This window comes from Mobula birostris, chromosome 25 (genome assembly GCF_030028105.1).
Source record: "Mobula birostris isolate sMobBir1 chromosome 25, sMobBir1.hap1, whole genome shotgun sequence".
In the NCBI taxonomy this organism is placed as follows: domain Eukaryota; kingdom Metazoa; phylum Chordata; class Chondrichthyes; order Myliobatiformes; family Myliobatidae; genus Mobula; species Mobula birostris.
In genome coordinates, this window is record NC_092394.1 from 61,375,945 (window position 1) to 61,390,851 (window position 14,907).

The following is a 14,907-nucleotide window of genomic DNA, read 5'->3' on the forward strand; positions in this document are numbered from 1 at the left end:
GCTCCATCCCTCCCTCTCCTGTCTTCTATCATTTCAGATCTCCCCTTCCCCCTCTCAAATCTCTTACTGTCTTCTTTCAGTTAGTCCTGACGAAGGGTCTTGGCCCGAAGCGTCGACTGTACCTCTTCCTAGAGATGCTGCCTGGCCTGCTGTGTTTACCAGCCCTTTTTAAAAAAAAAAACAACAAACTGTGTTACTTGAATTTCCAGCATCTGCAGATTTCCTTGTGTTCCAGTATTGATCATATTGAACAACTGACTCAGGGGGCAAAATGGCCTCCTACTGTAAGAGGCAAAATGATGCAGCACTCATTTCAAGGCAGTGCCCTTAACAGGATAAAAAGTTACCATGAACTGTAATTATCCACCATACCTTTGATTCCACTGGCTTGAGCTGTTTAGCACTTTAGATGTAAACATGAAATCTTGAAATCACCACAACTATAGAAAGGCAAATGATGTTAAATACAATTCAATGTTGGAACAAGTTAGTTTTTAGTCATGGATAAATGTGTTAGACCTTGGCAGCTCATATCAAATGAACTGATCACTGAATTTAGCAACTCCTAGTTCAGATTTATTACCCAGTAATCTGCAATGAGAGAATTGGGCAAGGAAAGTACAGAAAATGACACCTGTAGTTGACCAATCTGTAAAGAATCTTGTGTAGTACTATTGGTAACATGTCTAATGAGTTTACTGCATTGTGCAAACACCACTGGGATTGGTTAGACAAAGCTGAGTTAGAGAAACAAGTCCATTCTGCAGATCTTTAGCCTGTATGTGGAGCTTACAATATCAGGCTATTGTACTACAAGTCTATGCTTGCATCCACCTAGGGTGGTTGGTGGCTCTGTTGAAGAGAATCAGTATCCTTTCCACAGTTGTAAGCAATTTTTGAATCATGAGCATCTTGTCACTACTGCAAGACTGCTGTGTACTTGGTTGCTATTTGATATTAATAAATACTAATTTTAAAATATTAGAATAGAGGCAAGGTACATAATCAAAATGAAAATTTGTCATTTATCACAATTCATGTCCTATATCATATTCTTGTGCAGGGGATGTTCAAACAACTGTGTAAACACAGAAGTATTCATAGATCTGTAGTTCAGATGGATAGACAAACTTAAATGCTGATTTGTAATAGAACCAATATTTAGCACTGCCTGCAATTCTACATACAAGATTGACATTTTGGGAGAAATTTTTTCATTAATTGGAAGCTTAACATTGAATTCATATTTTATTATCCTTTTGAAAATCTTTGTGCTTTCCCTTCCCTAAAACAATGAATTCCAGCAGTTATGGGTCACATTACTGAACAATGCAAAGCAGAGCTTTACTGTGTAGAGAAGGGTCAGTACATTAAATTGGTTTGGGAGAGGGAGGAGAAAATAGCCTTTTTAGCCACAGAGCAAAAAAAAAGGCACAAGAAACCACACTACTTCCTGAACGCTAGAGGCAACATTGTATGGGTGCTGAGGGGCTTGTGCCCAACTGGTAAGCAAATTTACAACTCACTCAGCCATCTTTTTGCAAAATGAAAGTTAACAAATTCAAGCCTACATCCCCCCCCTGCCCCAATTCAACCCAAACAGTCTTTGTGGACATCAGAATCAACTAGATGACCAAGGATGACTTGATGCTGAAGACTTGGGTCCTAGCCCCATAACAATAAACTGGATCCAATCTCACCTAGATTTTTCAACAAAAAAAGTTTACAGTGTTTTCTGCCACTTGCTACTCCCAGCATTAAATCAAATCTAGTATATACACAATATTCCCAGTACAGGGTTGTCTGCTCAGTTACTACCTACTGGTCAATGTTCACAGGCCTGCTCAGGAACCATGTAGTGCATTGGAAATTAAAAATATTCATGCTGCAAAACTGCACAAAAAAGATACAAAATTTCAGCAAAACTGGTTTACAAGTCATTGCATTCATCCTTCCAGCAGTTTTATGTACAGTCTCCCACTGCATATGTACAGATGTTATTTTACACAAGTTTCTGTACATAAGGTCTATACAATTCTCATGGTGGCCTACATTTGTAAAGCCCCTTCCAAAAAAAAAAAAAAAAAAAAAAAATAAATCACTTTTTTCTTCTATAAGAGTTTACTGGATTCTTAAAAGTATCCAGTGTTCCAGACAGGCATTTGCCACAGAGATCAACTGATCAAGCTTTCCTCCACTTATCTTACTGTTGGGTTTAGTTACACCCAAGTAGCATTTTTTCCAGTCAAGAGGCTCAGGAAACACTGGGTATCAAACAAATCCACTTTCCGGACCACTCCCCTCGTACTTTGATGCCTGCAGCTCCCTTCTAAAAAACTCCCATCTTTTCATATATTTTACTTTGCCACATTTCTACTGATGGAGTTCAAGTTCATCCACACTGATCACTTTACTAGGCATAGATGGCAATGGTTGTTGAAGGACATCACTGCCAAACCACTTGGAGAGATTGACAGGGGATCCACTTCTCTGATGGAGAGGTTGCAGTGTAGAATTCGGTTGGTTCAAGTGTAGATGCGCTCCAGGTCCTTGGCCACTTGTACTTGGTGACTGCAACACTGTTAGAAGAAAAATAATTAGGTGTCAAATGTCTCAAACTTGTGTTAGAACGACACATCCAGGCCAATGGGGAGCATTTACTCCATGAATTTGTATCTTCCAGCTGGGGTAAAGTCCGTGGCATAGAAGACCCAACCTCTGGCCGACTATTGCAGCCATATGTTAACCAATTCATTCTTTGCTACAAGGAACTAGAGAGTCTCCCCTAGAAACCCACCCAGATTAGTAGTAGGGATCCAAAGGTAATTGATTGAATGTCAATGACAACAGGTGATGAGAATCTTGGAGACACTGTGGGAATTTGTCTGGGCCCTTCTGCATGCATCCACCAATAGCATTTAACAAGTTGCAAATGGAATTGAGTCACGCAAGCAAACACTCATTTAAGACCATGATGTGGAGCAGCACTGAAGATTCCATTGGCCTGTGAGGAACTCTTGCATTGATGGCCTGGGTCTGCATAAACTACCTATAACAATCTAACCACCATTAGTGCATTTCCACTAGATGTCTATTGATCTCAGTGTTACCAATGCTCTAATCCAAACTCAAATACTGCCTTGATGCCAAGAACAGCACTCTCATCTAATTCAGTTTGAGCCCAGTTCAGACCAAGGCTGAAGAGACTGGGAACAGCAGCCCTGATAGAAAGCCTCTAACTGAATAGCACTCAGGTGCAAGTGCTTCATAATAATAGCAGTTATGTTCCATTAATTGGCCAATAGAGTACAGACTGTCTTCAATGCAATTCAGTTCTATCAAGTGTCTCACTTCAAAGGCAATTTGGTGAAGCCAGTTAGGTTTGGATTCAAACGCTAAACATGTTGAGCATGTACACCAGATGGGCTATAACAAGATGCTTCATTGTTACCATATCTTCAGTTCAAAAATCTGAATAGTCATAACACTTAAGTGCCCAGCTTCTCCAGATCAAGGATCCAAGAGCTAGGATCAGTGGCCAAGAGCAACCACCACATTCCCTGCCTTCCTGCTGAGGGTCAAAGGTCAAATGGATGACTTCATAATCAAATTCAAACAATCTAGCAGCCTTCCTCACCATTTCCAACCAGATAAAATTTACTACCGATGTGACTGATCTTTCAACAATGACAAAGATTTGAAGCTTCAAATACAAATTGAATTTATTACCTTGTCTTATCATGGCCAGATGCTGCAGGGATGTCCCAGATGCCTGAATCTGTGCTGCAGATATTGCAGCTCGAGGATTCAGGAGAGGGAGGCCACTTGCTGGAAGAGGGTAGAAAGTCTGTCCAAGGAGAGTTGGAGGAAGGCTTTGCAAATGTGATAGATCCACACCCGACTGAAACATACCTGACAAAAGATTTGGGAGACAAGTTGTAGGTTTCTGAGCTGCTTGCAATTCTTGTATATGCCATTATTTACTGGAGAATTCAGGCTCTTTTCAATGCTTAACAATAGCAGAATATTAAGCAGCATTCTGACATGGAGATTAGCTATCATTTGCTAATACTATTAAAACAGTTTAAAATGCAATTTCAGTTTAATGCTCTAGCTACCTCAACCAAGGAAGCTGACAATCCAATCCCCAACTGGCACAAACTTTCAATACCTAGGGTTACCATTGGAGCGACTCCCCTCCACCTGAGATGAACATTTCATGTGCTATAGCCTTCTGCTCACAAAGCTTCATTTCTCAATTCGGGTATGGTTAGAGCAGTTTTCATATAGATGTATAGTTCAAAGTGGTTTACAACTTTTCCTCAGTTGTAATGCGAAATTAGTGTGAAGTCAATTCCAATTGTATTCTATAGCAAATCATTTATGTACTACTGAAGAATCAGATAGAAAGAGATGCAAGCAAACCACTGACCAGTTTACAATTTTAAGGAACACCTAATCTATAGGCCATTTGACCCACTGAGTCTGCTCAGCTATGAGATATAAAGCTACAGTCTGACTGCAGCATTTTCCTGTGAGTTTCTTCCACCATCTCCAAAAGTGCTGGCAGCTTAACTGGCCACTGTAAACTGCCTTGTGCAGAAAGTTAGGGTGCAGTTGGGAAAATGAAAATGAGAATGGTTAGTTATACACTCAATGGGCTGAATAATCTGGAGTTATGAAAAATTTGAAGTTATGAATTCACCCAAATTACACTTGGGTCAATTTGATGGCTTACTTTCATAGGAAACATTCACACCATTTTAAACAGGTATAGTGTTTCCAGTAGACAATCAATATTTGTTATTTATTGAGATACAACACGTAGGCCCTTCGAGCGATCCCCAATTTAATCCTAGCCTAATCACAGGATAATTTACAATGACCAACCAGCCTGCTAAACAGTAGGTCTTTGGATTTGGGAGGAAATCTGAGCACAAAGAGGAAGCCTACGTGGTGACAGGGAGAACGTACAAACTCCTTACAGGCAGCAGTGGGAATTGAATGCAGGCCGCCTGCACTGTAAATGGTTGTACCAACCACTAGACTACTGTGCTGCCCTTCTCTCAAATTTCTCCAACTTAGACCAGGATAAACAGAAAAGCACCTCCATGTTCTCCTACCAAAAAATTACTTAATGAAATTCTATAGCCATGATTTAAGATTAAATAATGAATTGCTCTGCACTCACCTGCATGAAGTAATGCTGGTTGCAGCTGTTGTGGTGAACTGCTTTGTGCCAGCATCCTCTGAACTACCCCTGGAGGCAAGTGAGGAGACTGACGCACAAGTGGTACATGTGACATGAGGGACAGAGGACAAATGAGTCGAGGAAATGAAGACCCAGGAACTGGAGAAGCCCCAGTTGGAGTTTTCCTTCCTGTAGATCTAGCTCTATAGTCTTGGTCTTTTGTGAAACGCATTTGGTTTAACTGAGGAGTTGTACATGCAGATCTGTGGTATGTTGTCCTTGCCCCTCCTATAGGAGATGCTCCTCGATTTGTGTTTTCCTGTTGAGAACCAGGTGACAAGTGGCCTGCAAAACGTGAAGCAACAAAAAGTTGAATTCAAACTTGAGCTTTAGGTTTTTTTTTTTATACCATATATTACTTAATCAGAGCAGTTATAGTATAGAAGGTCCATCACGCATTATATAATCCTTTCTAGATGGCAGTCAATTGTACCTTCCACTATACATGCAAATAATTAAGATTGGCAATGCAAGTATACAGAAGTTCAATATCCCTTCTTGTTCTTTTGTCTTCAATGTCCTCTCATTCAATGGAAATAATTTGTAACTATGCTTTCATGATTATTACCAACTTCAACCCCTTTCCACAAGCCACCCTACAAGTGTGAAATGCTGCAATGATTTAGGAGGGAATTTGCTGCTTTCAGGGAGCTATGGACTGATTTACACACCAATGTGTACCTATGACACATTTACCTTTGATCAAGCTGCATTGAGTACTGTGTGCAGCTCTGCTCACCATAACTATAGAAAGTCTGTGCAGGCTTTGGAGGGGATGCAGAAGAGGTTGACCAGTATGTTACCTGGATTGGATTGTATTAGAAGTGAGGTTGGACAACCTTTGATTGTCCCTGGATCCAGAGACAAGGGACAACTCAAGTACATAAAAATGAGGCATACTGTAGATAGTCTTTTTCCTCCAGGATAAAAATGTAAATACTGTAGGTTATGGAGTGTTAAGAGCCTCGATTACACCACCAGGGAAGGTGGCAGAAGCAGATACAGTAACATCTAAGAGGCATTTGGTCAGAAAAATGGGGAATAGATGGATATGGATTACATGCAGGCAGATGGGATTAGACTAGCATCATGAATGAGGCAGATATGGTGGGCCAAAAGGGTTGTTCTCCAGTACAAGCAAATAACCATGTCCCTTATGTTTAGAATAAAAATGCTCAGGTCAAACTACTGAAAGATGGATTCAAATTGTTAATGCTTCCCCTCCCCGCATCTACAGTCTATCTACCCTCCATTTTGGACATTTACCTCTGCAATCTAAAGCACTTTACACCATAGTATGATGATCGCAGTTATAGCCAAACCAAGCATTAATAGATTTGTGACTTCCTTGCTGGTGAACCCTGCCCTTGGGCATCTGATTTTGTTGTTGTGTTTTTTTTTTATATTTATATATATATATATATATAAATAAAATAAAAAGTTTTAACCTCCAGTGACTTATTATGTGCCTCTCCCTCTCCACCCATTAACTCCATAAATCCTGCCCACCATCACACAAATTCTTGCACCTTTTGGAATTGTAACTCTGGGTCTACACTACTTAGAATATAGCAATTCTCAGCATTAAATTTCATCTGTTTCTTCCCCCCACCCCCAATTCAACCAGCATGTTTTTCTAAATGTGGTATTACTGCTTCACTTCTGTTGGATTATTAGTTGGTATTTTTTTGCCCTGTTAAGGTCAACTGCTTTCTTTAAACCTGAGCTTACAAACTAATTGATGAGCTACAAGTACAGTAACTGAAGCTCCCACCACTCAATTTGCTTTCCATGTGCATTGTGGGTACAAGGATAAACATACAGTAAATGGCAATGACAAATAATGCACTTCGAGCTTCCATTACCTTCCATTAGGCAGTGTCTATCCTCCACAAGGTCCTTCACTGGATGGGTTTCCTTCCCATCCTTGAATTTGTCTTTACTTTCAAACATCTTTCGGATTACTGAGGTAGGAGTGAATGATGGAGAAAGCTCCATGTGGGGGAAAAAGATAAAACAAGGGAGAATTACAACCTGGAAACATTTGGCTTGATCTACCTTCAATGTGTGGTTCCAATATCAAACCTTCCTTTCACCTCTATTCTCAACCCAAAACATTCATGCAGTCTCTGCTTGAAACAAGTTGAACTTTTGATCCAAGCTTCTCTAACTTGGAGCAAACTTTGTCCTAACATCGCATCTACAGCTTTTCATTTGACAATACATGCTGTACGGAAAAAAAATGTCAAGTGTGATTTGGTTTATAAAAAGTCAGAAATAAACATTCTATATGCTAAGGTTTAGAATCTGTCAAGAGCAGCTGTGACAGTGCCACATGTCATACAAGATATCTGTTTCCTCAAACAAAAGTTCTAATTTTTCTGAGCTGTTTTATCTATCAATACAATCACATCCCCTCAAGTCCACTGATGATTCTTACCATGTTTGTGAATGAGGAGGCCTGTGATGGTGATGCTGCATTTAATCTATGCTGACTAGGTGGCCCAGGTGAACGAATTCGCTGCTGCCTAAAATCAGGAGAGGTTGTTAGAATAGAGAACACATTGTTGCTTGGTGCAGCAGTCTGCAGACTCAAGTCAGCAATACCTCGGACCGCATGGATCACTCAGTTATACAACTTGAATATTAAAGGAAACACTCATGTTCAAATCCCAATTACCCAGTTAGTCCCTCTAATTACTCCTTTCAAAGCTCTGCAAGTTTGCACCTTCAATTTAGAGTCGGTGAAAATTTGCTATGCACTACTTCCTGATGTACAGTTTCTATAAAGAAAACAACCTCTTTAGCAAATTGAAAGTTAGAAAAGAATCCTAGCTTAAAGATATACTCAAAGTCTTTATATGAAACTAATTGACATATTCCAGTTCAATTACAAATTCTAACTTAGATTAGCAGATCACAGTTATAAATTAGATCAGTAAATACATTTTATCTACAGCAAAGCTTCAATTTAAAGATCCATACCTGACACTGTAGCTATCCCTGTGTTCGTGGTGGATTTTCCCATATCCAGGTTGGTAAACTTCCCCACCAGGCACATGCAGATCTTGTGCAAAAGGAAGACGTTCCATGGCTCCCGGTCTCATATCCAGCTGGGATGGACTATCAGCCTATTAGATCAAGGACTGAATCAGGAGCTAGCTACTGGCTCACAATTTGGATGGCAGCAGTTCCAATACATTGCATTCTACTGTGTCTTTATCCATTCACTTGAACTGTTTCCCCTCAAATTCTCCTTGCATCTTTCTCAACCCATATTTCCTCCTAGCTTTCCATCAGCAAATTTAAATATTACTTTGTATCTAAATCGAACTAAACAGATGTGACCCTGGAAGCAATTCCTGTGCCAACCCTGCAGTAGCCAGTGATACAGCCCCAGAGCAGACAGAATCTAAACACAAACTCTGTTTAATCTTGTACCATTTCCACTTTATTCACCCCACATGCCTGGCAACTTCCTCCAGGCTCCATCACTCAATTTTGAACAGATAATTAACCTACCAATTTCAAGTGGATCCAGGAAAAAAAACTTACAAGTACAGGATTGAACCCAGATCACTGGAGCTGTGAGGAAGCATCTCCAGGTTTGCACCAACATGCCTCTCCAGTAGCAATTCCAGAAGTTAGGACTGAAATTCAAGTGCATTACTTTTGAAAATTGGTATGGAGAGAGTCTGATGCCTTTGACACAAAGGAGCACTACACAGGGAAACAAGTCCTTTAGCCCATGTAATGCACGCTAACTGTCAGAGGTAGATTTTGTCTTCTAAAAGAGTGATAGGTGCATAGAACATATTGCCAGGAGTGGTGCTAGAGGCAGATGCATTAAGGGCATTGAAGAAACACATATAGGCACACTGATGAAAGAGGAAAGAAACTTGAAGGGCTATGTGGGAGGGAAGGATTATATTGATCTTAAAGTAGACTAAAGGGCCAACCCAACTTCATGGGACAAAAGGCCTTACTGTGCTGCACTGTCCTATGTTCTAAATCCCCCCAAATTTTGTTCCAGGATTAACACAATGAAAAACTCAGATTTTACCATATCATAAAAATATTTTAAGCCATTGAAAATAAGCAGACTGAATGCCACATTTGGTCAAAAATATAAAGTGACTGACACCACCTACCTGTGGAATAGGAGATACATTTTTTGACAATGGCAGTCCTTGGTAGTGATCTTGAATGTGGGTTGAATTTTGGGGATAACCTACAAAATAAAAATAAAAACCTGGCCATTTTGATGGTAGTTGTAGTGGAAACAGTTTGACCATAACTGAACTGAATCCCAAAAGTTTTCTTTCCCCCTAACACCTCAAAGTGTCTTCAGACAACCAAACCAAATTGCTGTAACCCTCCAATTTAAATCTGACTGGCAACCCAACTCTGATTTCAGGAATGGCTCCAGTCACTCCACATTTATAGTTAGAGTATATGCTACTTAAATCGTGCAAGGGCAATTCCTACTTCTACAGTTACCTAGCCAATAATACTAGGCGTGGTTATTACAGCAGCTGGAAAACAATTGTGGCAGCCCTAAGTTAATGATCTTTTTATGCAGCAAATGGGAACTGAGGCTACGTCCACACTACATCGGATAATTTTGAAAATGCCGGTTTCGAGTAAAAACGATAGGCGTCCACACTAAGCATTTTTAAAAATATTTCTGTCCACATTAGACGGATATTTGGGCAAATCTCCCCCTACTGGGCATGCACAGGACACACAGAAGACAAGTGAAGAGGAAACGATATACTTGGTGCGCGTTTGTCCAGTTACAGAGTAGAAAAACTTCAAAGGAATTGCTCTTGGCTCTCGTGCAGGAGGACGTAAAACTAAAAAAAAAAAAACACACAAATACTGGAGTGTATGGAGGCAACCAACAGGGAGTTCATGGACAGTAGTACCCGGCTGATGACAAACATTGAAAAACTGACCAACTCTGTTGCATTAATAAAGCACCTTGTTAAATGTATAAAACATGTCTGCAGTGTTATCTTGTATTTCCATACAATGTTACATTAGGCTGTTACACATCTATTGCCAGAGAAGTACTTGCATAAATAGGTAAAGCACCTTCATACAAGCAAGGACAGAAAACAGGGCAAAGTGAGTATACTTATTCATTCAGAAAGCTATGGGTCAAAGTATCTGGTGGGCACATTTCTAACTCTTCTGGCTTCAGTCTCGTTGCTGTCTGTTCTGAAATTGTTAGGTTCTGTGAAGCGCAGAATCAAATGGGGGGGGGAGGAGGAGGGGGGGAGGAGGGGGGAGGAAGAAAAAGAATGAAATGCTGCGCTGTCGCCATCTGTTCCGGCACGTCATGCCAGCGGTTTTAAAAAGCTCTGGTTACTCCGTACACACTGCAACAGATATTAGGTGTTTTCAGATTTATTCACCCTGGAGACAGTTTCTGAAAATCTCCGTTTTTGGGGGCTGAAAACGACGTTTCAGTGTGGACGGAAGGTCAAAATGAAAAGACTTTGTTTTCAAAATTATCCGGCATAGTGTGGACTGTCTCTGAGTGATAACTAATTTGAAGAATTTGCACCCCTCAAGTAGATAACTGAAATTTAGAATAGTTTAAGCACAAATTGTCTATCAGATAGTCATTATGAAGCACAAATGTGTACTGAGATTCATTAATATTATGTTACTAGATGCAGATATTATGCTCACCAATTGGAGACTTGACTCTGAAGAACTCCGAAGGGGATGGCTGCTGGAATGCTGGTATGGGGGACGAATGGCCTTGCTGATTAAGGACTGGTGTGTGATGATTCTGACTGCCAAGCAAGTCACCTAGAATATCTGGGGATGGAGGCCCCATTACAGAGGGGGGTAGAATTTCCTGTACAAAAATTCACAATTTGATCCAAACAGTTATATCACACAAAATATTTAAAATTAAAGCTTCCATCAGTGAAGATCTAACTCCACAAGTAAATTTTGAAATTAAACTTGGGTTTCTTTGTAGCCACCTTGCCACTTCAGAATTGTAATAACATTAGCAAAACATACATGCACAGGCTTACTAGATGTACAGCAAAGAGGAAAAAAAAAAGCACATTCTGGACAAAGCTAAAAACTTTCCAAAACTTGGTTTACAAGCTATGCAACAAATGTCAAAATGAAATGTCAGTTGCTTCATTTTAGAAGTTCCCACATCAGGAAAAACTTTGCAAGTTAATCAATGATGCCATGCATTACACTGGAGGTTGTGTGTAATACTGAGGTCTGCAAAAACAAGCAAGCAAATAATCAACGTGTCACTCACATATCTTAGAAACAGAAAACCTACAGCACAATACAGGACCTTCGGTCCACAAAGTTGTGCTGTACATGCCCCTACCTTAGAAATTACTAGACTTCCCCATAGCCCTCTATTTTTCTAAGCTCCACGTACCTATCCAGGAGTCTCTTAAAAGACCCTATCATATCCGCCTCCACCACCATCGTGGGCAACCCATTCCACGCACTCACCACTAAGTTTAAAAAAAAACTTACCCCTGACATCTCCTCTGTACCTACTCCCCAGCACCTTAAACCTGTGTCCTCTTGTGGCAAACATTTCAGCCCTGGGAAAAAGCCTCTGACTATCCACACGATCAATGCCTCTCATCATCTTATATACCTCTATCAGGTCACCTCTCATCCTCCGCCACTCCAAGGAGAAAAAGTCGAGTTCACTCAACCTATTCTCATAAGGCATGCTCCCCAATCCAGGCAACATCCTTCTAAATCTCCTCTGCACCCTTTCTATGGCTTCCAGATCCTTCCTGTAATGAGGCGACCAGAACTGAGCACAGTACTCCAAGTGGGGTCTGACCAGGGTTCTATATAGCTGCAACAGTACCTCTCGGTTCCCAAATGCAATTCCATGATTCTAATATTCTTGTTATTCCAATTTTGTTTTCAGTTGCCATAAACAAGGAAGAAATGCAAGGACAGTCAGATCTCAATATACCACCCTTCCACTTTTACAAAACTACATTTAAGTTAAAGCAAGAAAGCTGGCCAACTACAAAGGATCACGTGGGGGGAATCCAGGATGAAGCTTCCTGGATTTTCAGCCACTGCTTCTGAGGAGTTTGTACTTTCTCCCCATGGCTGTGTGGATTTCCTCCAGATGCTCTGGTTTCTCTCCGCCCACCTCCCCCCCCCACCCCCCATTGGTCAACTGGTTGTGGTAAATTGTCCCATGATTAGGATAGGATTAAATTGGGGATGGCTAGGTGCATGGCTCAAAGAGCCAGAATGTCCTTTTCTGTGTTAGATGTCGATAAGTTATTTATTTTTTAAAAATGGTTTTGTAAAAGACACGATGGAGCAAGGTGAAAAGATGGATAGGTTGCTGACGAGAATTAAGAGAAAGAGCCAAGGCTTGAGATGATCTTCAGAGAAGGTGGTTGTATTAGCATTTGTTCATGAATAGGTGGACCAGTTAAGTGCTTGACAAAAAAGGGGGGAAAAAAAAACACCAGGAAAACACAACTGAGCTAATTTGGGGGGCTTCAGTCACCAAAAGTTCGTGTTAACAAATTATACTGTGAAGACAAAAATATTCTAAAGCAATGGAACACTGAATTCATCCTGAATAGGACAGTACCAAAAAAGGAAAGAGCTCAGTAATGACAGTGATCATAATATGATAATGGTTCCTTTAGGTTGTCCAATCATAAACAAGAGAAAATCTGCAGATGTTGTCACACAGAACTGCAGAAATTAGATTGTGGAGCCATGAACTTCAGTTGCAGCCACTAAGGCCTTGCACAATAAATGCATTTATAGAAGAGTGGCAAGGAAGAAGCCCTAGCTTAAAAGAAAGATTTTGCAAAGCATCACTTAGATAATGTAAAGATGTGGAAAAGGTCTTTTGGCTGGATGAGAATTTTCTGGCCTAAGTAGTGTGTCATACATCTTAAAATTGTGCATCAGCAGGTAATGCCATCCGTACTGCAGGGATGCTTTTCAGCACTAGGTGCTAGAAGTCCAGACAGTATTGAAAGACGAGTACTGCTAAATACTAGAGATCCTAGATAAGAACCTGCCAGACTCTGCTGGAAACTTGAGGAAGTTAGTCTTTCAGCAGGACAACATCCTGAAGCACACAGCCAGAGTAACCATGGAGTACCTTCAAATGAACAAAATTCAAGTCCTTTAGCAGCCCAGTCAGAGTTCTAACCCTAACTGATCGAATGTCTCTGGGAAGACCTCAAGACTGCTATCCACCACCGCTCTTCAAATAACCTGGCACAGCTTGAGCAATTTAGCAAGGGGAATGGGCAAATCTTGCTCTATTATGTTGTGCAAAGCTAATAGAAACTTATAGCTCAAGTACTGAGCAAAGGGGGATGAATACTTTTCAACTGCTGACATTTCAGTTTTAGTTCTACAACTTTATTTTTTGGGCTATACTGTTTTTTTTTTTATATAAAGGGGTGGGGCTAAAAGGGCAAGATGACAGAACACAAACCAGTCCTCATAGGGATCAGAAGAGGAGAGTGAGCAATTTGAAGTTCCTGTGCGTCAATATCAGAGGATCTAACCTGGTTCCAATAGATCAGTGCAGTTTTAAAGGCAGCAAGGCAGTGGCCGCATTTCATCATGAGTTTGAGGAGGTTTTGTCAGTCACCAAAAACACTCAAAACTTCTACAGGTGTATCGCAGAGAGCATCCCAACTGGCTACATCACCGTCCAGTATGGGGTGGCTACTGTACAGAACTGAAGCTGCAGAGCAGTATAAAATTAGTTAGCTCCAACATGGGTACTAGCCTCCATAGTATCCAAGGCATCTTCAAGGAGTAGTGCATCAGAAAAGCAGCTTCCATCATCAAGTACCCCTACCATCCAGGACGTACGTCCTGGATGCATTTATAGAATGCATTTATGCATTTATCTCATTATTACTGTCAGGAAGGAGGTACAGAGCCTGAAGGCACACGCTCAGCAATTCAAGAACAGCTTCTTCCCCTCTGCCAGATTTCTAAATGGACATCAAGTCCATGAATACTACCTCACTACTTTCTTTTAAAACTGTTTTTGTATGACTTAACTATTGAGTATGCATATACCTTACTCACTGTAATTGTTTTCTATATCATGTATTGCATTGTGCTGCTGCTGCAAAGTTAACAAATTTCACAACATATGCTGGTGATATTATTCTGATTCTGATGTGATTCATGAATAAAAATTCTCAGCTAAATTTATCGATATCCCTGATTGTAATACTCACTTCAGTGAACAAAGGTTTAGGGGCTGAATACTTTTACAAAGTCACTACATATTAAGCCATACGTGAAAGACTAGAATCTGGAGAGTAAATTGCACAGTGGCAAACAGCAAATAATGTAATAAGGGTCTTTAAGTCAGACAAAAGATATAGGCTAGAATCCAGAGAGTAACCCAACCCACAAATTTGGGAATAAGTGTTATAGCCCAGTAGGTAACAGGGGAAGGATGGCTACTGTAGGCTGAACAAAGTTACTTACAACTATCTTGCAAGGACTAACGGCTGAAGTCCTAGGTAATCCAAACAGTGCTTTGTGAAAACACCCCTACTTCGTCTGCTACACTGAAAGTGCGCCATGTCAAGATAATCTCAGGGTGAACAAATTCATTAAGCATTCTT

The 14,907-nt window shown here is 40.5% G+C and overlaps 1 protein-coding gene across 2 annotated transcripts in view; it reads right to left on the reverse strand.

The window, feature by feature from the left end:
• Window positions 1-1,914: 1,914 nt before the first annotated feature.
• The window catches only part of eif4enif1 (eukaryotic translation initiation factor 4E nuclear import factor 1), a 52,959-nt gene continuing 39,966 nt past the window's right edge, over window positions 1,915-14,907 (reverse strand). For both annotated transcript variants that reach the window (XM_072243730.1, XM_072243729.1), the window contains 8 exons: window positions 10,952-11,123; window positions 9,403-9,482; window positions 8,237-8,382; window positions 7,692-7,779; window positions 7,117-7,243; window positions 5,192-5,536; window positions 3,730-3,912; window positions 1,915-2,579 (listed from right to left, as the gene is read on the reverse strand). In XM_072243730.1, coding sequence (XP_072099831.1) covers window positions 2,374-2,579; window positions 3,730-3,912; window positions 5,192-5,536; window positions 7,117-7,243; window positions 7,692-7,779; window positions 8,237-8,382; window positions 9,403-9,482; window positions 10,952-11,123 — 1,347 coding nt within the window. In that variant the 3' untranslated portion in view covers window positions 1,915-2,373. The remainder of the gene's footprint in view (window positions 2,580-3,729; window positions 3,913-5,191; window positions 5,537-7,116; window positions 7,244-7,691; window positions 7,780-8,236; window positions 8,383-9,402; window positions 9,483-10,951; window positions 11,124-14,907) is intronic.